Source organism: Balaenoptera acutorostrata, chromosome 14, assembly GCF_949987535.1.
Source record: "Balaenoptera acutorostrata chromosome 14, mBalAcu1.1, whole genome shotgun sequence".
NCBI lineage: Eukaryota > Metazoa > Chordata > Mammalia > Artiodactyla > Balaenopteridae > Balaenoptera > Balaenoptera acutorostrata.
The window spans coordinates 62476467-62500328 of NC_080077.1; the positions used below are offsets into that span (position 1 = coordinate 62476467).

General features: G+C 36.2%; 1 protein-coding gene across 2 annotated transcripts in view; it reads left to right on the forward strand.

The window, feature by feature from the left end:
- MMS22L (MMS22 like, DNA repair protein) overlaps positions 1 to 23862 on the forward strand; it is a 138348-nt gene that overhangs the window by 7855 nt on the left and 106631 nt on the right. For both annotated transcript variants that reach the window (XM_057527910.1, XM_007169668.2), the window contains exons 5-9: positions 2495 to 2582; positions 2678 to 2855; positions 5352 to 5442; positions 14826 to 14956; positions 16430 to 16543. In XM_057527910.1, the coding sequence (XP_057383893.1) occupies positions 2495 to 2582; positions 2678 to 2855; positions 5352 to 5442; positions 14826 to 14956; positions 16430 to 16543 (602 nt within the window). The remainder of the gene's footprint in view (positions 1 to 2494; positions 2583 to 2677; positions 2856 to 5351; positions 5443 to 14825; positions 14957 to 16429; positions 16544 to 23862) is intronic.

Genomic DNA, 23862 nt, shown 5'->3' on the forward strand with positions numbered 1-23862 from the left:
TGCAGATTCTTTCATCATTGTCATTCTCGGTCTGTTTGTGTTGATTGATTTTTCTTCTAGTTTTATGATACATTTTTCTGCTCTTTTGAACACCTAGTAATTTTTTATTGTGTGATGGACATTGTAGATTTTACATTGCTGCTTTCTGAATTTTCTTGTATTCCTAAAACTAGTGTTGAATTTTGTTCTGGCTTACTGTTGAGTACTTGTAATCCATGGGATCTTTTTGAGGCTTGTTGTATATTTTGTTAGGACTTTTAAAAAGTAGCCTTTAGTCTAATGTTAATTTAGCTCTAGTAAGGCTTCTGAGGATTCTTTGTGGTGTATTTTTTTTTTCATTCTTGCTGGTGGGATCTTGAACTGTTCCCTGGTTTGAGTAAGCTTTGGGAATTGTTTTCTGGTATTTTTCTCTGGCCTACAGATTAGTACTTAGTCAAAGACTCAAAGGGGACCCTCTGTACATTTCTAGGGCTCTTTTTTTTGTGTAGCTTTCTTTCTTCTTTGGTACTTTTACCCTGCAAATTTAGACTACCCTAAACTCAGATCTCATGTCTCTTTGAGTCAGATTTGGGCTCTGAATTCTCTCCCTGTGCTGCAGCCTAGAAGCTGTCTCTAGGTGGGAAGCTGGTGCAATCTTAGGACTTATCTTCTCTCTGGGATAGCAGTCTTGTGTTGCCTTTGTCCAATGTCTGAAAATTATTGTTTTACTTTTTTTGGCTTTCTAGTTTAAGGTGGGAGATGGGTAATTCTGATTCCTTTTACTCCATCTTGGCTGGATGCAGCAGTTCACAGCAGTTTTTTTTTTTAATTGATTAATTAATTTATTTTTGGCTGCATTGGGTCTTTGTTGCTGCACATGGGCTTTCTTTAGTTGTGGTGAGCCGGGGCTACTCTTCATTGTGGTGCGCGGGCTTCTCATTGTGGTGGCTTCTCTTGTTGCGGAGCATGGGCTCTAGGTGCTCGGGCTTCAGTAGTTGTGGCCTGCGAGCGCAGGCTCAGTAGTTGTGGTGCATGGGCTTAGTTACTCTGCGGCATGTGGGATCTTCCCAGACCAGGGCTCAAATCCGTGTCCCCTGCATTGGCAGGCGGATTCTTAAGCACTGCGCCAAACCACTGCACCACCAGGGAAGCCCACAGCAGTTGTTTTTAAGAGAGAAATTCCTTTATGGGCTGAGAATTGTGACACTGGGGGATCATGACTTTTGTAAGCGAAGTATAATTAAGCTGTAAAAGTGCACTGCACTGTTTGGTATGTAGATATATGGACGGTACCTTTACACTTACGCTCCTGTTTTGCCAAAATAGTGTCCACGTTTGCTCATTTGAATACAAATTTAAAAATAAATTTTGCTTTATGTTTAATATGGGTGATAATTTGTTGCCTATAGTAAGTTTTTTTCCCCCTTTCTCCTGCCTCTCCTTTACCAGCTCCTCCTCCCTCAGGTCTACTACTAATAATCAGTCTCCTCAGGTCTCAGTTTGAGTCTCCTCTCTGTACATCTTCTCCTACATGTACGATCTCATCAGTTCCTTTACTTCTAAATGATAACAACTCCAAAGGTTTACCTACATTCCAGACCTCTCCTTTGCACTCTAGGCCTTGCATGTCAAGCTGCCTGACATCTGTCCTTGGATTGCTTAGATAGTGCAAAGAGTACATCTGTGATGTCTTCCAAAACCAGTTCACGCTGCCCATGTTTTCTCCACTCATTACATGGTGCTAACAGTTGCCTATATGTCATTCTTGATTCTTGCATTTCCTTTAAACTCATATCATCCATCGGATTCCCAGTAGGTTTAGGACCAAAATATACCTTCAGCCTATCCATTTTCCTATGATCTCTTGAATTACTGCTATAGGGCTCTTAACACATCCTCCTTTGCCCCTCTATAATCTGTGTACAAAATCTGCTTTAAATGTATACCAATTCCTGTTCCTCCTAGATCAAAACCCAATGAAAGGCCATCTACTGTATTTCAATGAAATCAAAACTCCTTATAATGACTTGTAAGGCCCCAAATGACTTATCCCTATCTCTCTCAACCCATGCCGTCTTTCCCTCACTTCAACATTTACATCAGCAAAAATTAGCAAAAATTATCTGGGTAGTTACTATGTGCAAAACACTCATAACCACTCTAGGGCAAATGAGTAAACCAGAAAACAAAAGCAGAGAAAACATGATGAGAATTATAGGTAAGTGAGGAAGAAAGAAGACTGACAGCATGGGACATCAGTGAAGCCAGGTGTAGTGAATGCTCCTATAAGGGCAAGTTAATTGAGCACAAGTGGTGCCCATTAGATTGGACAGCATGATTTCACTGGTGACCTTACTAAGAGCAGTATGGGGGGTGGGGGATGGTAAGAACCGTATAGGAGTAATTTGAAAAAGTGAAAAGCTAGAGAATTGCTACTTATATGGCTCACACAATTTTTTTGTCACTGCCCACTGATTATTTAAACAATGATTAACATTATCTATTTTGGTTTTAGGGAAGATATCAACCCTACATTGCAAAGCAGCCAATATTAGGCAGCAGTGCATAACATTTCTTCATTATGTTAAAGTCTTCATTTTCAGGTAGGCTGTCAGATGAGTAATATGAATAATGCATGAATTCCTGAGTGCAAATTTATCCAGAATCTAATTGCTTATTGTATCTCATCGTGTTTTAGGTCCCTGCAAGTACAAAATGCCGAAAGTCATGTTCCTGTCCATCCCTACCAGACTTTGGAGGCACAACTTCCCTCAGTGTTGATTGATGAGCTTCATGGATTACTCTTGTATATAGGACACCTATCAGAACTTCCCATTATTAATACAGGAGCATTTGTAAATCAAAACCAGACTAAGGTTTGCTTTGTTTCATTTAATTTTTAAAGTATCAGGTATTTTTTCCTCCCCACATGGACTGTTCATTCAAGAATGAGGGAAATTAGTCAAGAGTGTAGTTCTTGGACCAGACTGCCTGAGTTGAAATACTGGCTCCTCCTTTTATTAATTATGTGCCATCAGGCAAATAACACCTCTTGCTTCAGTCTTTCCATCTGTGTAATTGGTTTAGCTTCCTAGAGTTATTGGGAGAATTGAATAATTAAAATACATAAAGTGCTTAGATGTAGTTTACGTTGAATCATTGATAGCTATTCTTCTTCCAATTGTAACAATGCAAATGTTTAAAAGTTTCAAAGTAAATAAAATAACCTTTGTTTTCTAAAATTTGTATCCTCTTTCCCACTGATAAAAGTTTGGGCAAACACTATCTTATATTTTAGTAAGATTCAAGAAGATCATCTTTAAAAAGTTATGCTTTCAAAACCACATCATTATGTCTGTTCTGGCTTTTGAGATATTTTCAGAATATGATTAAGATTGTTTTAACTGTGCCCCCCTTTTTTTCCCTACCTGTGACGATCAGTCTGTCTGGTTTGGTTTTTAAAAATGTGTTAGCATGACCCAACCTGTGGATGTAATTAACAAATTCTTCATAGGAAAATGTGAGCTTCTGTGAGTGACAAATTATAATTCCCTGTGGCATTCCCTGAATTCTCAATCTCTTCTATTTGACTTCACCAATTTTAATAACATTCAGTTTTTAGGAACAAGTCTTTGCCAAAATATAAGGTACAATTAAATGTTTATATATTTCTGTGAAATTTAACAACAATAAAAAATTGACTCTTCTTATCAGGGATCAATATATGTAATAATAAAAGTAAATAGAGTTCCAACTGAATTCACAGGTGAATATATCTAATCCATAGAAACCAAATAGGTAATTGTTTTTAATTGTGTCAATTAATAAAGATTCGTGGGTGGATTGTGCTGGGAGGGATATTTTTCTTTCTTTTTAGTCTCTGTAAATTGGACTGATTTTTATTTTCTGAATATCCATCAAATGCTTAAGAAAATTAAAATTAATAATTTATCTAGCAGCAGAAATAAAAAAATGTGTGCAAGGGTCCTCAAACTAGGTTTTGCCTTTCATAGGCTTTTAATTAGACAGACTTGAAAATATAGGTTATTTGAAGATCAGAAGACTGAATTTTTAAAGCAGGGGAATGGAGTCTTCAACACATAAACAAAAAATCATATTCTGAAATACTGTTCTCTTCTGAAATATCAGCAAAATGAAAAAATCATAAAATAAAAAGCATCTTGCAGACTCTATATATTTCTTATATTTTACCATTCTCATATATGAAAGCTAATGCTTTAATTGGTATTTACAGTTGAGCATCTGTCTTTTATTCTTTTTTAGGAACTTTTTAAAATTAGAGATACTATTTGTTGGTATGATGTATTACGAATATTTTCATTTATCTTTTTTTTCAGCAATTAAGCTGACTTGCTAGGTAGATGATTTAAGTTTTTTTATATAGTTATATTTATCAGTTTTTTTCTTTGGTATCATTCCTATGCTATTGTAAAAACATACTTTTTTTTTTTTTTACATTTATCTCTTTAATTTATCTCTTTTTAAAAAATGTACTGTGAGGTAGGAAATCTAGTTTCTTACAAATGAATAAGTTAATAATCCTGTCTCTTATTGAATGACCCATGCTTTCCCCACTGATTTGACATATCATGTGTATCCATTTCTCTCTTCCCTATTTTTGCTATTTATTATCTATTCCTGAGCCAGCACTGTTTTATTAGTGTTGTGTTTTATTTTGTTTGCATGTTTGATAAGGCAAGACCCCTCTCCATCATTCATCATAGTTGTTTTAATAAAAAGTATGTATCATTGTATTTTAGTGATTCAAAATGTTGACTGGAGAAAGGTTATTGATAATCTACTAGCACAGTAAAGAGCACTGGCTTTTAAATAGATAGAATTAGGTTTGAATCCTAAAGCATTAATTGAGGGGTAAATTTCTTCACCACTTTTAACTTTAGTTTCTTTATGGGCGTGACAGTGGTGTCTAAATGATGATCCAGAAGTTCTTGTTAAAATATCTTATGGAAGTTCCTGGGTATTCATTACATTTAAAAACATATTTCCTAGCTAAAGTCTAAAACAAAATCATGAAAATAAGTGTTTAAAAAAATTGATTTACTGCCTTGCAGCTGTAGTAGAATCTCGGTTGGTTAGTAGGGGCCTTTACTATACAAGTCTATTCAGCAGCCCCAAGGTGGGTCTGTCTTAAACAACATCAGTTAAGAGTATATCCTGCTTTTAAAGATCTCCAGTGAAAAAATCCTCTAATGAACAAGACAGAGGTTTTCCTTGAGCTTTTGAATAGTGTTAGGTTAACTTGTGCGTTATGGAGGAGTGTTGTGACATGTTATAAAATACCTAATAAAGTGTTATGAATTTTCAGTCACAGTTTTTAATGTCATTCACAGCTTTTCCCACCATCATGGCATTTGTTACATCTCCACTTAGATATCCATTGGCTAGTGCTGGAAATTCTTCACATGCTTGGTGAAAAATTGAGTAAGTTTATGTATTTCTGATTTATGTCCTTTTTTTAATGTAAACGTTTTTTAATCTAAATTGTTTTTTAAAATTATACAATAAGTGCTTTCTGATTATTTATTTTTTTTTAATCAAACAGTAACCAAACTAAAAAGTGAAGGTCTTACTTCTTTTTTCTAGAGATAACTGCTGGGAACAGCTTGGTCCATTTATCCATCCATCCATACTTACTATCTGTTAGTATACATATATAGAAACTCATAGGTAGGATTTTTGTTTTTCTTTCTAACCACAAATGGTATCATCATATTGTTCTATGTAGGGTTTCATTTAACAGTTTTTTAGAGATCTGTTCATGTTAGTACATACAGTTTTACGGGACCTATCATAATTTATTTAGCCAAGTCTATTTTTTGATATTTCTGTTAATTCTGTTTATTTCGGTATTACAAATAATATTTCATTGAACATCCTTATGTAGATATAAGATATAAATCTTTGAATACTTGTACAAGTTATTTAGTAGAATAGGTTTTTGGAATTGATGTGGCACATTGCACTTTTAGTATTGTATATGCTGCTCTGGTGTTGTATATTAAGTTTCCACAATTTAAGTACACTAACTGAACATGCCTTTGCCTCATACTCTTGCCAGTAGAATTGTTTTTATTTTTTGCCAACTAATGCATGAAAAATGATACTGAATCTCTGTTTTTGCAATTTCCCGATTACCAGTGAAGTGGAGCATCTTTCATTTCATTGTCTTTTTATATTTGCTTTATTAATTACTTGTTCGTTATATTTTGCAAAGTACTTGTTTTATCTCTTGTTTCATTCTTTCCCATCTTTCTTTAATTAATTAGTAGAGATTTGTATATATTATGGATAGTAATCTTTTATTTCACATGTTGCTTATTTATTTCTTGGTCTTGCTCTTTGACATCTTTAGTTTCCGTTATCAAATTGGCAATTTTCTGTAAATATTATATAGTTGTAAATTATTATTATTATTTTTTAACCACTTGAGCATTTTTAATGTTCAGAACGGTCTTTGTGATTAACACAATGATGTGTACATTATAACCTAGCACTTACTCTCTTAAAGTGTCAGGACTAACTACAGAGAGGCTTACTACTTGACTTCGTTACAAATTGAAAGGATTTCTTTTTTTTTTTTTAACATCTTTATTGGAGTATAATTGCTTTACAATGGTGTGTTAGTTTCTGCTTTATAACAAACTGAATCAGCTATACACATACATATATCCCCATATCTCCTCCCTCTTGCATCTCTCTCCCTCCCACTCTCCCTATCCCACCCCTCTAGATGGTCACAAAGCACAGAGCTGATCTCCCTTTGCTATGTGGCTGCTTCCCACTAGCTATCTGTTTTACATATGGTAGTGTATATATGTCCATGCCACTCTCTCACTTCGTCCCAGCTTACCCTTCCCCCTCCCCATGTCCTCAAGTCCATTCTCTACATCTGCGTCTTTTTTCCTGTCCTGCCCCTAGGTTCTTCAGAACCTTTTTTTTTCCTTTTTAGATTACATATATAAGTGTTAACATACGGTATTTGTTTTTCTCTTTCTGACTTACTTCACTCTGTATCCATCCACCTTTCTACAAATAACTCAGTTTCCTTTCTTTTTATGGCTGGGTAATACTCCATTCTATATATGTCCCACATCTTCTTTATCCATTCATCTGTCGATGGACACTTAGGTGGCTTCCATGTCCTGGCTATTGTAAATAGTCCTGCAGTGAACATTGTAGTACATGAATCTTTTTGAATTATGGTTTTCTCAGGGTATATGCCCAGTAGTGGGATTGCTGGGTCGTACGATAGTTCTATTTTTAGTTTTTTAAGGAACCTCCATACTGTTCTCCGTAGTGGCTGTACCAATTTACACTCCCACCAACAGTGCAAGAGGGTTCCCTTTTCTCCACACCCTCTCCAGCATTTATTGTTTGTAGATTTTTTTGATGATGGCCATTCTGACTGGTGTGAGGTGATACCTCATTGTAGTTTTAATTTGCATTTCTTTAATGATTAGTGATGTTGAGCATCCTTTCATGTGTTTGTTGGCAATCTGTATATCTTCTTTGGAGAAATGTCTATTTAAGTCTTCTGCCCATTTTTTGATTGGGTTGTTTGTTTTTTTGATATTGAGCTGCATGAGCTGTTGTATGTTTTGGAGATTAATCCTTCGTCAGTTGCTTCGTTTGCAAATATTTTCTCCCATTCTAAGGGTTGTCCTATTGTCTTGTTTATGTTTTCCTTTGCTGTGCAAAAGCTTTTAAGTTTCATTAGGTCCCATTTGTTTATATTTGTTTTTATATCCATTTCTCTAGGAGGTGAGTCAAAAAGGATCTTGCTGTGATGTATGTCATAGAGTGTTCTGCCTATGTTTTCCTCTAAGAGTGTTATGGTGTCTGGCCTTACATTTAGGTCTTTAATCCATTTTGAGTTTATTTTTGTGTATGGTGTTAGGGAGTGTTGTAATTTCATTCTTTTACATGTAGCTGTCCATTTTTCCCAGCACCACTTATTGAAGAGGCTGTCTTTTCTCCATTGTATATTCTTGCCTCCTTTATCAAAAATAAGGTGAACATACATGCATGGGTTTATCCCTGGGGTTTGTATCCTGTTCCATTGATCTATATTTCTGTTTTTGTACCAGTACCACACTGTCTTGATTACTGTAGCTTTCTAGTATAGTCTGCAGTCCAGGAGCCTGATTCCTCCAGCTCTGTTTTTCTTTCTCAAGATTGCTTTGGCTATTCAGGGTCTTTTGTGTTTCCATACAAATTGTGAAATATATTGTTCTAGTTCTGTGAAAAATGCCATTGGTAGTTTGATAGGGATTGCATTGAATCTTTAGATTGCTTTGGGTAGTATAGTCATTTTCACAATGTTGATTCTTTCAATCCAAGAACACGGTATATCTCTCCATCTGTTTGCATCATCTTTAACTTCTCTCATCAGTGTTATATAGTTTTCTGCATACAAGTCTTTTGTCTCCTTAGGTAGGTTTATTCCTAGGTATTTGATTCTTTTTTTGCAATGGTAAATGGGAGTGTTTCCTTAATTTCTCTTTCAGATTTTTCATCATTAGTGTATAGGAATGCAAGAGATTTCTGTGCATTAATTTTGTATCCTGCTACTTTACCAAATTCATTGATTAGCTCTAGTAGTTTTCTGGTAGCATCTTTAGGATTCTCTATGTATAGTATCATGTCATTTGCAAACAGTGACAGCTTCTTCTTTTCTGATTTGGATTCCTTTTATTTCTTTCCTTTTCTTCTCTGATCGCTGTGGCTAACACTTCCAACACTATGTTGAATAATAGTGGTGAGAGTGGACAACCTTGTCTTGTTCCTGATCTTAGAGGAAATGGTTTCAGTTTTTCACCATTGAGAACGATTTTGGCTGTGGGTTTGTCATAAAAGGCCTTTATTATATTGAGATAAGTTCCCTCTTTGCCTGCTTTCTGGAGGGTTTTTATCATAAATTAATGTTGAATTTTGTTGAAAGCCCTTTCTACATCTATTGAGATGATCATATGGTTTTTATCCTTCAATTTTTTAATATGGTGTATGACATTGATTTTGTGTATATTGAAGAATCCTTGCATTCCTGGGATAAACCCCACTTGATCATGGTGTATGATCCTTTTAATGTGCTGTTGGATTCTGTTTGCTAGTATTTTGTTAAGGATTTTTGCATCTATGTTCATCAGTGATATTGGTCTGTGTATTCTTTTTTTGTGACATCTTTGTCTGGTTTTGGTATCAGGGTGATGGTGGCCTCGTAGAATGAGTTTGGGAGTGTTCCTCCCTCTGCTATATTTTGGAAGAGTTTGAGAAGGACAGCTGTTAGCTCTTCTCTAAATGTTTGATAGAATTTGCCTGTGAAGCCATCTGGTCCTGGGCTTTTGTTTGTTGGAAGATTTTTTTTTTTAAATTAATTAATTATTTATTTATTTATTTATGGCTGTCTTGGGTCTTCGTTTCTGTGCCAGGGCTTTCTCTAGTTGCGGCAAGTGGGGGCCACTCTTCATCGCTGTGCGCAGGCCTCTCACCATTGCGGCCTCTCTTGCTGCGGAGCACAGGCTCCAGACGCGCAGGCTCAGTAATTGTGGCTCATGGGCCTAGTTGCTCCGCGGCATGTGGGATCTTCCCAGACCAGGGCTCGAACCTGTGTCCCCTGCATTGGCAGGCGGATTCTTAACCACTGCGCCACCAGGGAAGCCCTGTTGGAAGATTTTTAATCACAGTTTCAATTTCAGTGCTTGTGATTGGTCTGTTCATATTTTCTATTTCTTCCTGGTTCAGTCTCAGAAGGTTGTGCATTTCTAAGAATTTGTCCATTTCTTCCAGGTTGTCTATTTTATTGGCATAGAGTTGCTTGTAGTAATCTCCCATGATCCTTTGTATTTCAGCAGTGTCAGTTGTTACTTCTCCTTATTCATTTCTAATTCTGTTGATCTGAGTCTTCTCCCTTTTTTTCTTGATGAGTCTGGCTAATGGTTTATCAATTTTGTTTATCTTCTCAAAGAACCAGCTTTTAGTTTTATTGGTCTTTGCTATTGTTTCCTTCATTTATTTCTATTCTGATCTTTATGATTTCTTTCCTTCTGCTAACATGGGGGTTTTTGTTCTTCTCTCTCTAATTGCTTTAGGTGTAAGGTTAGATTGTTTACTTTAGATGTTTCTTTTTTCTTGAAGTAGGATTTTATTGCTATAAACTTCCCTCTTAGAACTGCTTTTGCTGTATCCCATAGGTTTCGGGTCATCGTGTTTTCATTGTCATTTGTTTCTAGGTATTTTTTGATTTCCTCTTTGATTTCTTCAGTGATCACTTGGTCATTTAGTAGTGTATTGTTTAGCCTCCATGTGTTTTTATTTTTTACAGATTTTTTCCTGGAATTGATATCTAGTCTCATAGTGTTGTTGATGGAAAAGATACTTGGTACGATTTCAGTTTTCTTAAATTCACCAAGACTTGGTTTGTGACCCAAGATATGATCTATCCTGGAGGATGTTCCTTGAGCACTTGAGAAGAAAGTATATTCTGTTGTTTTTGGATGGAATGTCCTATAAATATCAGTTATGTCCATCTTGTTTAATGCATCATTTAAAGCTTGTGCTTCCTTATTTATTTTCATTTTGGATGATCTGTCCATTGGTGAAAGTGGGGTGTTAAAGTCCTCTGCTATGATTGTATTACTGTTGATTTCCCCTTTTATGGCTGTTAGCATTTGCATTATATATTGAGGTGCTCCTATGTTGGGTGCATAAATATTTATAGTTGTTATATCTTCTTCTTGGATTGATCCCTTCATCATTGTATAGTGTCCTTCTTTGTCTCTTGTAATAGTCTCTATTTTAAAGTCTATTTTGTCTGATATGAGAATTGCTGCTCCAGCTCTCTTGATTTCCATTTGCATGGAATATCTTTTTCCATCCCCTCACTTTCACTGTGTATGTGTCCCTAGGTCTGAAGTGGGTCTCATGTAGACAGCACATATACAGGTCTTGTTTTTGTATCCATTCAACCAGTCTATGTCTTTTGGTTGGAGCATTCAGTCCATTTACATTTAAGGTAGTTATCGATATGTATGTTCCTATTACCATTTTCTTAATTGTTTTGGGTTTGTTGTTGTAGGTCTTTTCCTTCTCTTGTGTTTCCTGCCTAAAGAAGTTCCTTTAGCATTTGTTGTAAAGCTGGTTTGGTGGTGCTGAATTCTCTTAGCTTTTACCTGTCTGTAAAGGTTTTAATTTCTCTGTCAAATCTGAATGTGATCCTTGCTGGGTAGAGTAATCTTGGTTGTAGGTTTTTCCCTTTCATCACTGTAAATATGCCCTGCCACTCCTTCTGGCTTGCAGAGTTTCTGCTGAAAGATCAGCTGTTAACCTTATGGGGATTCTCTTGTATGTTAATGGTTGCTTTTCCCTTGTGCTTTTAATATTTTTTCTTTGTATTTAATTTTTGATAGTTTGATTAATATGTATCTTGGCATGTTTTTCCTTGGATTTATCCTGTATGGGACTCTGTGCTTCCTGGACTTGCTTGACTATTTCTTTTCCCATATTAGACAGGTTTTCAACTATGATCTCTTCAAATATTTTCTCAATCCCCTTCTTTTTCTCTTCTTCTGAGACCCCTATAATTCGAATGTTGCTGTGTTTAATGTTGTCCCAGAGGTCTCTGAGACTGTCCTCAATTCTTTTCATTCTTTTTCTTTATTCTTCTCTACAGTAGTTATTTCCACAATTTTATCTTCCAGGTCACTTATCCGTTCTTCTGCCTCAGTTATTCTGCTATTGATTCCTTCTAGAGAATTTTTAATTTCATTTATTGTGTTGTTCATCATTGTTTGTTTGCTCTTTAGTTCTTCTAGGTCCTTGTTAAACGTTTCTTGTATTTTCTCCATTCTATTTCCAAGATTTTGGAACATCTTTACTATCATTACTTTTTCAGAATTCTTTTTCAGGTAGACTGCCTATTTCCTCTTCATCTGTTTGATGTGGTGGGTTTTTACCTTGCTCCTTCATCTGCTGTGTGTTTCTCTGTCTTCTCATTTTGCTTAACTTACTGTGTTTGGGGTCTCCTTTTCGCAGTCTGCAGGTTCATAGTTCCTGTTGTTTTTGGTGTCTGCCCCTACTGGCTAAGGTTGGTTCAGTGGATTGTGTAGGCTTCCTCTTCGAGGGGACTAGTGCCTGTGTTCTGGTGGATGAAGCTGGATCTTATCTTTTTGGTGGGCAGATCTGTGTCCAGTGGTGTGTTTTGGGGTGTCTGTGACCTTATTATGATTTTAGGCAACCTCTCTGCTAAAGGGTGGGGTTGTGTTCCTGTCCTGATAGTTGTTTGACATAGGGTGTCCAGCACTGTAGCTTGCTGGTCGTTGAGTGGAACTGGGTTTTAGCTTTGACATGGAGATATCTGGGAGAGCTTTCGCCGTTTGACATTACATGGAGCTGGGAGGTCTCTGGTGGACCAATGTCCTGAACTTGGCTCTCCCACCTCAGAGGCACAGGCCTGACACCCATCTGGCGCACAAAGACTGTCAGCCACACTGCTCAGAAGAAAAGGGAGAAAAATAGAAAGAAAGGGAGAAAAAAAGAAAATAATATAAAGTTATTAAAATTAAAAATTAAAAAATTATTAAAAATTAAAACAATTTAAAAGTAATGAAAAGAAGAAAGAAAGAAGAGAGCAACCAAACCAAAAAACAAAATCCACCAATGATAATAAGCACTAAAAAGTATACCAAAAGAAAAAAGAAAAAAACGGACAGACAGAACCCTAGGACAAATGGTAAAAGCAAAGCTATACAGACAAAATCACACAAAGAAGGGTACACATACACACTCACAAAAAGAGAAGGAAAAAAGTATATGTATCTATATATTAAAAAAAGTAAAAAGGAAGAGAGCAATCAAATCAATAAACAAATCTACCAATGATAATAAACTCTAAATACTAAACTAAGATAAATATAAAACCAGAAACAAATTAGATGCAGAAAGCAAACCCCAGGTCTACAGTTTCTCCCAAAGTGCACTGCCTCAATTTTGGGATGATTTGTTGTATATTCAGTTATTCCACAGATGCAGGGTACCTCAGGTTGATTGTGGAGATTAATCCACTGCCCCTGATGCTGCTGAGAGTGGTTTCCCTTTGTCTTCTTTGTTCGCACAGCTCCTGGGGTTCAGCTTCGGATTTGGACCCACCTCTGTGTGTAGGTCGCCTGAGGGCATCTGTTCTTCGCTCAGGCATTACGGGGTTAAAGGAGCAGCTGACTAGGGGGCTCTGGCTCACTCAGGCTGCGGGGAGGGAGGGTTAAGGAATGCGGGGCGAGCCTGTGGCGGCAGAGGCCAGCGTGACGTTGCACCAGCCTGAGGCGTACCGTATGTTCTCCCAGGGAAGTTGTCCCTGGATCACGGGACCCTGGCAGTGGCAGGCTGCACAGGCTCCCGGGAGGGGAGGTGTGGATAGTGACCTGTGCTTGCACAGAGGCTTCTTGGTGGCTACAGCAGCATCCTTAGCATCTCATGGCCATCTCTGGAGCTCGTTTAGGAAGTGCTCTGAATCCCCATTCCTCGCGCACCCTGAAACAATGGTCTCTTGCCTCTTAGGCAGGTCCAGAGTTTTTACCAGACTCCCTCCCAGCTAGTTGTGGCACACTAGCCCCCTTCAGGCTGTGTTCACGCAACCAACCCCCGTCCTCTCCCTGGGATCTGACCTCTGAAGCCTGAGCCTCAACTCCCAGCCCCCACCCATCCCGGCGGGTGAGCATACAAGCCTCTCAGGCTGGTTAGTGCTGGTTGGCACCGATCCTCTGTGCAGGAATCTCTCCACTTTGCCTTCTGCACTCCTGTTGCTGTGATCTCTGTGGCTCTGAAGCTTCTCCCCCGCCACCCCTGTCTCTGCCAGTGAAGGGGCTTCCTAGTGTGTGGAAACTTTTCCTCCTTCACAGCTCCCTCCTAGAGGTTCAGGTCCTGACCCTATTCTTTTGTCTGTTTTTTCTTTTTTTTTTTTTTGCCCTACCCAGGTACGTGGGGAGTTTCTTGCCTTTTGGGAAGTCTGAGGTCTTCTGCCAGCGTTCAGTAGGTGTTCTGTAGGGGTTGTTCCACATGTAGATGTATTTCTGATGTATTTGTGGGGAGGAAGGTGATCTCCATGTCTTACTCCTCTGCCATATTAAGGTCTCCTGTAGTTGTAAATTATTAATTATTTAGGTTATAAACATATCCTTTACCTCAATACCTACTTTTCAATGAATTAATAATACGAAAATACATATATGTATACATGTATATGTGTAAGCACTTACATACGTACATGTGAACATATAAAGGTGTACACAAATATATCCTTTCCTCTCTCATGTGGACTGTATTTCAAATAATATATTCTTAGAGCAATACTCAGGTGAACTTACTCTGACAGGTTCAAATTTTGGTATCCGTTACCTTGGTTTGCTCTATTTCATGCCAAAAAACAATTGCACATGGTTAGTTTATCAGTATTTGTTAAAGGAATAATGTTTTAAAGGCTTTTTTGGTTAGAAATATGGGTAAAGGTTTTCTGGTGTTTCCTGTCTTGTATTTTTTTCTCTGAAGTGATGTTGCATTGTTGCTTTTCAGATGGCCAAATTAAGAAAATCTATTAAATGGTACTTGGGAGGATTGAAACTTTTTTAAGCTAATGTCTATCACTGCTCATATAAGAAAGGAATTGCTTTCAAACTTTTATTTGCAAAAAATTTGCTTTTAACTGTTTATTTTGCAGTTTTGTTATGTTAATTTAAAGGTGTACAGTCACTTTCCTCCTTCTGAATTAGTAAAATCTACTGTAGTTTTAAACAGAATTTATCTTATTCCATTTTTAGAACAAGTTATATATAGTCATCAGTTTATGAACCTGGCAGGTGACAATTTAACCAATGTCAGCCTATTTGAAGAACATTGTGAAAATCTTCTTTGTGATTTAATAAGCCTGTCCCTCAACAGGTATGATAAGGTAATGCTTTACGAGTTCATTTGCACTTTTGGTATTTAATGGCAATAGTCAGTACTTAATGCATGTGGTTTGACCCATAAGAATCTAAAATGGCTTACTTGTTAATTCTTCTAATTTTATATTTACTGTTATTTGGTAGGTGGTTGGGAAAAGAATTTGAGTTAAACATTTAAAACAGGCTGGAATTAGTGTTTTAGAGCTGTTTTTAAAAAAATAGCCTTTTCCATTTGTCAAAAATAAATAAAAACAGAATGTTCATGATAATGATTGGAAATTTAATTTCTGTTCAAATAGAGACCAGCCCTTTAATAATCTGTTGTTTTGTTGTTATATAATAAAATAAATGAGTACTTAGCTAAAGTTAGTTGACACATTTAAAGAGAGGTTTTGTTTGGTTGTTTTCATAAAAGGTCTGGAATCATGGGAGAAATTACATCATTTTACTAAATTGCTTATCATAGTGTTTAATGCAGACAGTGATTTAAAAGTGCTATGGTATACATTTATTTTCAAGCAATGGAAATTTGTCGACTATCATCACTTATTTCAGGTTACAAGCATAAATGTTACCTATGGGAAATTGGGATTTATAATTTTTTAAAATTTAGATTGTGTTTTATGTATTTATTATTAATATTGTTTAAATCTAGTCTATGTATTTACAACTAATATAATTAGTAGATTGACCAGATATGATATAGTAATGTCTTGACTGTTGTATTTTTTTTTTTTACTGTGTATTATGTTAGAAAAGTGTATGTAGTATGTGAAATAATGAACACATTATGAATTTCAGAAGTCTAGCTATACTTGCTATACTTACAGTGCCTATTCTCTGTATTATTTGGGGCCATTGAGGGTATATTTGTTACAAAAATGGTAAAGTTGCCTAACTTTATAAATTCCTAATAATTGTACTTACAAAAAAATTTAGTCTGCATTACAGTGAATCAAAATTTATTTTCTATTCATTTTCTTAGAAGTCTTTTTATTTGGCCGATGGATTAGATCAAGGTTCAGAAACCATGGCCCTGTAGCCAAATCTAGCACACCACCTGTTTTTGTAAATAAAATTTTACTGGAATACAGTCCCATCCTTTTTATCCATTATCTGTGACTGATGTTGCAGAACAATGGCAGAGTTGAATAGTTGTTACAAAGACTATTTCACTATTAAAGCCTCAAATATTTACTATCTAGCCCTTTACAGGACAACTTTGCTGACCATTGGACTAGAGGATTAAAGCAGAGGTTTTTTTTTAAGTTGAAAATAAAATTCATTGTGTTCTTTTGTTTTTTAAATGGAAATTTATTTTAAAAGTTAATGAAATGGTACTTTTTTTATAAACAGTTTTATGTAATTGAGCATAAATTTTAAGTCACCTGAATCATTCTTTTAAAACATTTGGGGAGATATGTGGCATGTAAAGTTCTGCTGTCTTATAAGTTACTCTTTTTGGTTCTTTCCTGCAGGTTAGGCCTTCTGAAGCATTAATGAGTCACCACTGTCCATGTCCATGCATTAAAGAATTATGGGTTCTACTCATTCATCTTCTCAACCACAGGAGTAAATGGTCTCTCTCAGAAGTAAGTTATAAAATTGATGTTAGTTATTGTTACTAGCTCTTACATTGAATTCATGCAGTGGTTTTGTCAAAGAAAAATCTTGCGAAGTCTTTCTTTATAATAAGACAACAACCACCACCAAACAGAGCATTAACTGAATACTAAATACCTACTATATTTTTAACCCTGAATTGGTAATATGAAACATCTAGGAGAAGTAGAAGATTTGACTCTTTTATTTTCTCAAGTTCTTTTTTTTTTCTGTGAAGAATCTTTTAGGCCATACTTAAAAACCCTCTAGTAATCCAGGAAACATTTTAGTTAGGAAATGAGGCAGATTTAGAGTTGTGGAGAAATAAAGCACAGGTTTTTATTAATCAATTTTACAGTATCTTATTTCAAGGAAGGAGAAAGAAAAACACAAAGGGGAAGGTGGGAAATTTTACTTCACCTCATTCTGAATCAAGTCTTCAGAATGGGGCTTTACTTTATTTCAAGTGTTCTGGATTAGTAGAAAAAGAGAAATATTCATATGCAGAAGTAAATACAAATAATTCACTGTGAAATGATACTTAAAATGGTTTATGTTATATGTTCTTATCCAGTTAGGAGTTTAAAATAATTTCTTCCTATATACATTTTCAAGAATTTATCCATAAATTTAAAAAACTCCTCTGTAGCTCTTCAAGTTGAAAGCTCAATTCTAATATTTTAAAAATTTCTTTAAAGACACTACAAATTCAGGGAAATGTAAACGGATAGAACAATGAGATACCACTCCTATTAGAATGACCAAAATTGGGAACACTGACAACTCTAAATGCTGATGAGAATGTGGAACAACAGGAACTCTCATTCATTGCTGGTGGGAATGCAGAATGGTACAGCCACTTTGGAAGACATTTTGCTTGTTTCTTACAAAACTAAACATAGTTTTAGCATATGGATCCAGCTATTGTGCTTCTTGGTATTTACCCAATGAAAACTCATGTCAACACAAAAACCTGCACATGCATGTTTATAGCAGCTTTATTCATAATTGCCAAAACTTGGAAGCAGCCAAGATATCCTTCAGTAGGTAAATGGATAAACTGTGGTGTACCAGACAATGAAATATTATTCATCACTAAAAAGAATGAGCTATCAAGCCATAAAAAGACATGGAGGAACCTTAAATGCATATAACTAACTGAGAGAAACCAAACTAAAAGGCTACACACTGTATGATTCCAACTATATGACATTCTGTGAAAGCTAAAGCTATGAAAACAGTAAAAAGATTAGTGGTTTCTGAGGGTGGGCAGAACACAGGGCACTTTTAGGACAGTGAAAATAATCTATATAATTTTAATAATAACTTTTTGGAGGTTTATAGTACTATATTTATTTTGAGTTATTTTAGTAGTAAATTTACGAGGTATAAGTAAAATAAAGTAAATTTACTATGTATAAATTTAACACATTTTTACTTATTGAGTAAGAAAGTTGTTTTTCCATGGCATTTTGGTTTGTCAGTAGCATTAAGCTTTCCACAATGAGACTTAAATATTGCACAGTCTCAGCAATATTTTCCTTTGATTATTTTCCAGGATATTTTATTTCATTTACATGGTAAACATCGATTTTTCCATTTTCTGCAAAGTTTATCTTTAAGAATTTTATATTTTTTAGAATTGTTCTTATTTTATAAATTTTAGACTTGAAAGTGTAAACTACATAGAGTTAATGAAGGCATGTTCATACTTGTTGCCCTGAGTCTTTTTCTAGATTTTAAGCAGAAAAGTAGGCATAATTTAAAATACTATATTGTAGAAATTTGCATAGTAATATGTATTGTTTAACCTAAATGACTGTTATGCTTTTCATTTTATGTAGTAACCAGAATTATTTGTCTTAAAATAATGGAAATCTGAGGTCATTTCATTTTTTTAAATACAACTAAAATATATTATTCACAGATTTTGAAAGCTATTTTATTTTGAAAGTTAAATTAGAAGTTTCCATTCCTGACAGTAAGACAGTTTGACCTTCCTGCTAAAAGAATAATTAATCTAATCATGCTGGATATCATATAATAAGCATTTTAGATGTGTCAGTGAACTTGTTGAAAGTAAGAAGTATTGAGGCCAAATACTAAATGTAGGTGGGAATTCAGGTCAGCTGAACCTTGAAGCTGAGAGGCAGTTGCTGAATTATGTAAACTTGGAACATTAGCTTTCATATATTATAAGGTCCAAGAATAGAAGACAAAGCTCAGAATCAACTCAAGTTGGTAACCTACTATACACCAACTACCCATAAATCTGGGGCACCAAAAGGATGAACTAGAAGCTCAACTAAATTTGTAAGGAAAATTGCCTGTCTTTAACTGTGTTTCTTTTCAGTTTAAAATTGCTTCAGTGTATTTATCGTAAGCCAGCACTCATACAGTTTTATAGCCTGAGTTCATGTTGCTTAGGTTGTACTAAAAATTTCAAGCCAGTGACTTCTGAGTAGCCTTGGACAATGGGTGGACGCTTAAACCCACATCTTCTCATGTAACCTCCCCCAAAATATAGAATAGCAAGAACAAATAAAACTGCACAGAAACAGGTTGATAGCATACCTGCAAGGTAAGAATGTTCAAAGCTGTAAATTAAAAGTAAAAGCCACCAAAGCACTACCACACCTTTCTGTCAAGCAAGGGCAGGCAGTCTGAGGAAAACTGCTCTGAGGAGAGAAGAAGAGAGCTAGCAGTAGCCATAAAATTGGTCTAAAACCATTTCAAGAATGTGAAAAATACTGGAAAGGTTTCTTGTAGATCAGAAGGATAGGAACATAAAAGTGTGTGCAACACATGAGGCAGTCTTTGAAGGTAGAGCTTCTGGAGAATAAAAAGGCAAAAAGGGAGTGGTTCCCCCTTGGTGATTAGGTGGTGAAGGGGATAGGGAGTAAAAGCATAGAACAATGTCTCTTGTAAAATAAAAAAAAAAAAATCAAAGGATTCATACCTACTCTCCCACCACCACCACCACCAAAAAAAAAGAAATCTAGTAAAGAAATGGGACTTTGGTACATTGACAAAAGAGGGCTTCACTGAACTAGGAATATTTTAGAGTAGTCCAAACCTGCAAAATGAAAAGAAGGAAACTAAGCAAGTCTTTATAAAGTTACTACAAGGAAACAGAATTGATTTGATATACTTTAGCTGAGGATACCCTCTTCCCCAGAAACAACTATAATGCAGAAGAAAATCCTAAGACAATACTCCAGACTGAATTAAGGAGATAAGCATTTGAGGCTATAAAAACAAAAACAAAAAAGCACCTTGAATAAGATATTCAGATTTTAAAACAGATAGACCAAAAGCTAGGAATTAATGAAAAGAATAAACTGAAGGCAGGAGAGAAATGGAAGAAAACATCATTATAGAATTGACTAAATTACAAAGTGCCCAAGGAGAATAGACTCAAATGAAAATTTAATAAGGGGCATGGAAGAAAGGCAGGAAAATAACCAAGAGAGTAAAAATGAGATAAAGAAAGGAATATAAATGGTTAGAGAGAAAATGGTTGAAATGGGAGATAAGCAAAGCAGAAATAACCATATGTATAAATGGAGTCCCTAAAAAAACCCAAAACAATGGGATATACCTAACACTCAAAATTATTATCCAAGAAAATATTCCAGAAGTAAAAGAAGACCCAAATCTACATATTGAAATGGCCTGCTTGCTAAGTGGAAAGATTAATTCCAAATAATCCATCCTGAGACATATTGTAAAACTATTTGACTTCAGACATATAGGAAATATCTTCCAGTCCTGAAGGAAATCTTCAAATCCTCTAGGCAAAAAGACTAAATTACTTAGAAAAGCTAAATAAGTTGACCTGCACTAGACTTCTTAAAAACAACATAAAACAAGGCAACAGTAGAGCATTTAAAAAGACTCAAAAACCCTTCCTCCTTGTGAGGACACAGCAGACGTCTGTGACCTGGAAGAGGGCCATCATGTGACCATGCTGGCACCCTGATCTCGGACTTCCAGCCTGAGCATTGAATGAAATACCAGTATGGCACAATAGAACAAGCCCTCAGTTTAAAGAAAAGCGAGGTAGGGACTTCCCTGGTGGCGCAGTGGTTAAGAATCCGCCTGCCAATGCAGGGGACACGGGTTCGAGCCCTGGTCCGGGAAGATCCCACATGCCGTGGAGCAACTAAGTCTGTGTGCCACAACTACTGAGCCTGTGCTCTAGAGCCCGTGAGCCATAACTATTGTGCCCACGTGCCTAGAGCCTGTGCTCCACAACAGTAGAAGCCACCACAATGAGAAGCCCACGCACCGCAACGAAGAGTAGCCCCCACTCGCCACAGCTAGAGAAAGCCCACGTGCACAGAAATGAAGACCCAACGCAGCCAAAAATAAATAAATAAATAAATTTATAAAAAGAAGAAAAGAAAAGCGATTTAGTCCCACCTTTTGCTCTATGGAGGTTATATGGACTCTAATAACTACGACATACTCCCTCAATAGAATCTCAAGACCAAGAAAAATTGACCAAACAAAAAGGAAACAAAACAAAAAATTCCTTCTAAAACAACAAAGAAGCAAGTTAAAAATTACTCTTTGTACTATCAGATGGGCAATGGCTTTGGGGACCAAGATGGATGTGGATAAGCTGAGAAAGAAAAACTGAAAAAGCAATTGAAAGATTCAGGAGGAACAGGGAAGCTTTTCTCTTTCATTCACTCAGGAGTTAATGATATTGCAGGAGATGTGATCATTCCCCTGAATGCTGACAGAGGGCTAAGCTCTATATAGAACCTATTCTTAGGAGCTTTCCAGACTGCTGAAAGCAGAGATTTTTTTTTTTCTCTCTTGTACATGATTTTAAAAATTTATGATGTGTCAGCACTGATTTCTGTAATGCACTGTTTATTTTTTTTAAAGAACAAATTATATGTGTGCGTGTATATACGTGTGTGCATGCAAACTTACATTCTTCCAAAAAGAAGTATTTAATTCCTTCTCTCTTTAATTCCAAAGAACAGGACTGCCTACCCTCCGTCCTGTTCTTTGGAATGAGGGAGGGGAAGACTGAATGGGATTTTGAGTCTTCCCACTGAGAAAGGGACATTTTCTGGAACCAAGTCAGTGTTCAAAGGACTAATGCTCGGGGCTTCCCTGGTGGCACAGTGGTTGAGAATCTGCCTGCTAATGCAGGGGACACGGGTTCGAGCCCTGGTCTGGGAAGATCCCACATGCCACGGAGCAGCTGGGCCCGTGAGCCACAATTGCTGAGCCTGCGCGTCTGGAGCCTGTGCCCCGCGACGGGAGGGGCCGCGATAGAGAAAGGCCTGCGCACCGCGATGAAGAGCGGTCCCCGCACCGCGATGAAGAGTGGCCCCCGCTTGCCGCAACTGGAGAAAGCCCTCGCACGAACCGAAGACCCAACACAGCCAAAAATAAATAAATAAATAAATAAATAAATAAAATCAAGTAAAACTTTAAAAAAAAAAAAAAAAAAAAGGACTAATGCTTTAAGGAAATTGTCCAAAGGGGAGCGGCAGTTCAGGGTTATTAAGTTATTTTCAAATGTTGTCTGGATTGCTGCTGCTGACCTTTGTGGAGGCAACAAGGTGCTGCTTCCCAGGGGGACAGGATAGGAAGCAATTAGAGAAGCCTAGGAGAGGATCAGGAATGTTTGGGAATTCACACATAGCACAAATTATGTGGGAACTCCAAGAATGAAAATAAACTAATATGATTAAGGGCATATTTTTATCCCAGAAAATATTTTAAAATGTAGCTAATACTGGCTATATCTGTATGAGTGCATTCTTAAAAACTCAACACTCAGTACCTAGTAGATGTCATTTAGACTTAAATTTCAGGGAAGAAAAGGAAAACTAATGAGTATTTCTTGAGTGATATGTGTGAGTGGACATATATACATTTTCTACCTTATTTACTAGGTGGATATCTGAGTAGCAGTGAGAAAATTTCAGCTATGTCTTGGTTTTGAAATAACCATTCTCCAGTGAAAAGAGAATGGTAAAATGACTGATTCTAGGTGGGAGCATGCAAAATAAAAAATGAGTCTGGAACCTTTTGTACCAGAAACTAACGAGGTGCTGAAAAAATGATGAGGACTTGTCAAAAGGACACAAGGGCCAACATGAAGATCTCCCACACACCAAATCTGGGATAATTCAAGCAAAAAAATAAATGATAGCAAAGGACTGTAATCTGTACAGTAAGGATTTGTGAGTCTTTAGTGATATAAATAAATGGAGAGAAGGGAAACTTCTTAGTAAATGTAGAAATAATATGGAATTTGAAAATACCACTTGACAATCCTCATAGTAATTGTTTCAGGCAAGAATCCTCAGTGGCTGTCAAAAATATGATGAAAAGCACAGTATTTACATAGCTTGATAAGTATCTCTGCACAGTATTTGTCTGTTACAAAGGGAGCAGTAACTTTGCAGTGCAGAACATCTAGCAGATACCGCCTTAACCAAGATATCAAAGTTAACCAATAATACGACAAGTTGAAATTATGTACCCTCAATGTGATGCATTGAAAGAATAAAAATTTTTTTGATATTCCTGCCAAAAATGCATCGTGTGAATCTAATCATGAAGGAATACTAGTCAAACCTAAATAGCTGGCCTACTCTTCAAGAACATCAGGGTCAGTCATGAAAGATAATCTGAACAACTGTTACAGATCAAAGAAAACTGAAGAAACACGGTAGATAAATGCAGCATGTGAGACTAGAGAGAATATCTGATATACTTCTACGTATAGTTCCAAGGGAGAGGAAGTAGAAAGTGGAACAGAAAAAATATGTGAAGAGAAAATGACTTAAAATCTTCTAATGTTAATGAAAGCTATCGTATTAAAAAGCCCAATGAATTCCACCTAGGGCAAATAAAAAGAAAAACATACCATGATACATCATAGTGAAACTGCAGAACATTGGAGACAAAGAGAAGAGATTAAAAGCATTCACACAGAAAAATGCTACTTTCAAAAGAATGACAATTAGACTGACAGCTGATTTCTCAACAGCAGTGGAGGCCAGTGGGAATGATATCTTCATTGAATTAAAACAAGGTAATTTTCAACATAAAATTCTTCATCCAGCATTTCAAGACTGGGGTGAAACAATTTTCAATGAAACAAAATTGAAGGGAATCCTGAAAGATAAATTTTAGGCAGAAGAAGGAATAAAGTAAGTGGTAAATGTTCTGTATAAATCAATAATATAATCTAATGGGATTAAAAAATAAAATACATGGTAATACTGGCTTATAAATTGGGTAGGGCATAAATGAGTTAGAGTATTTTAAG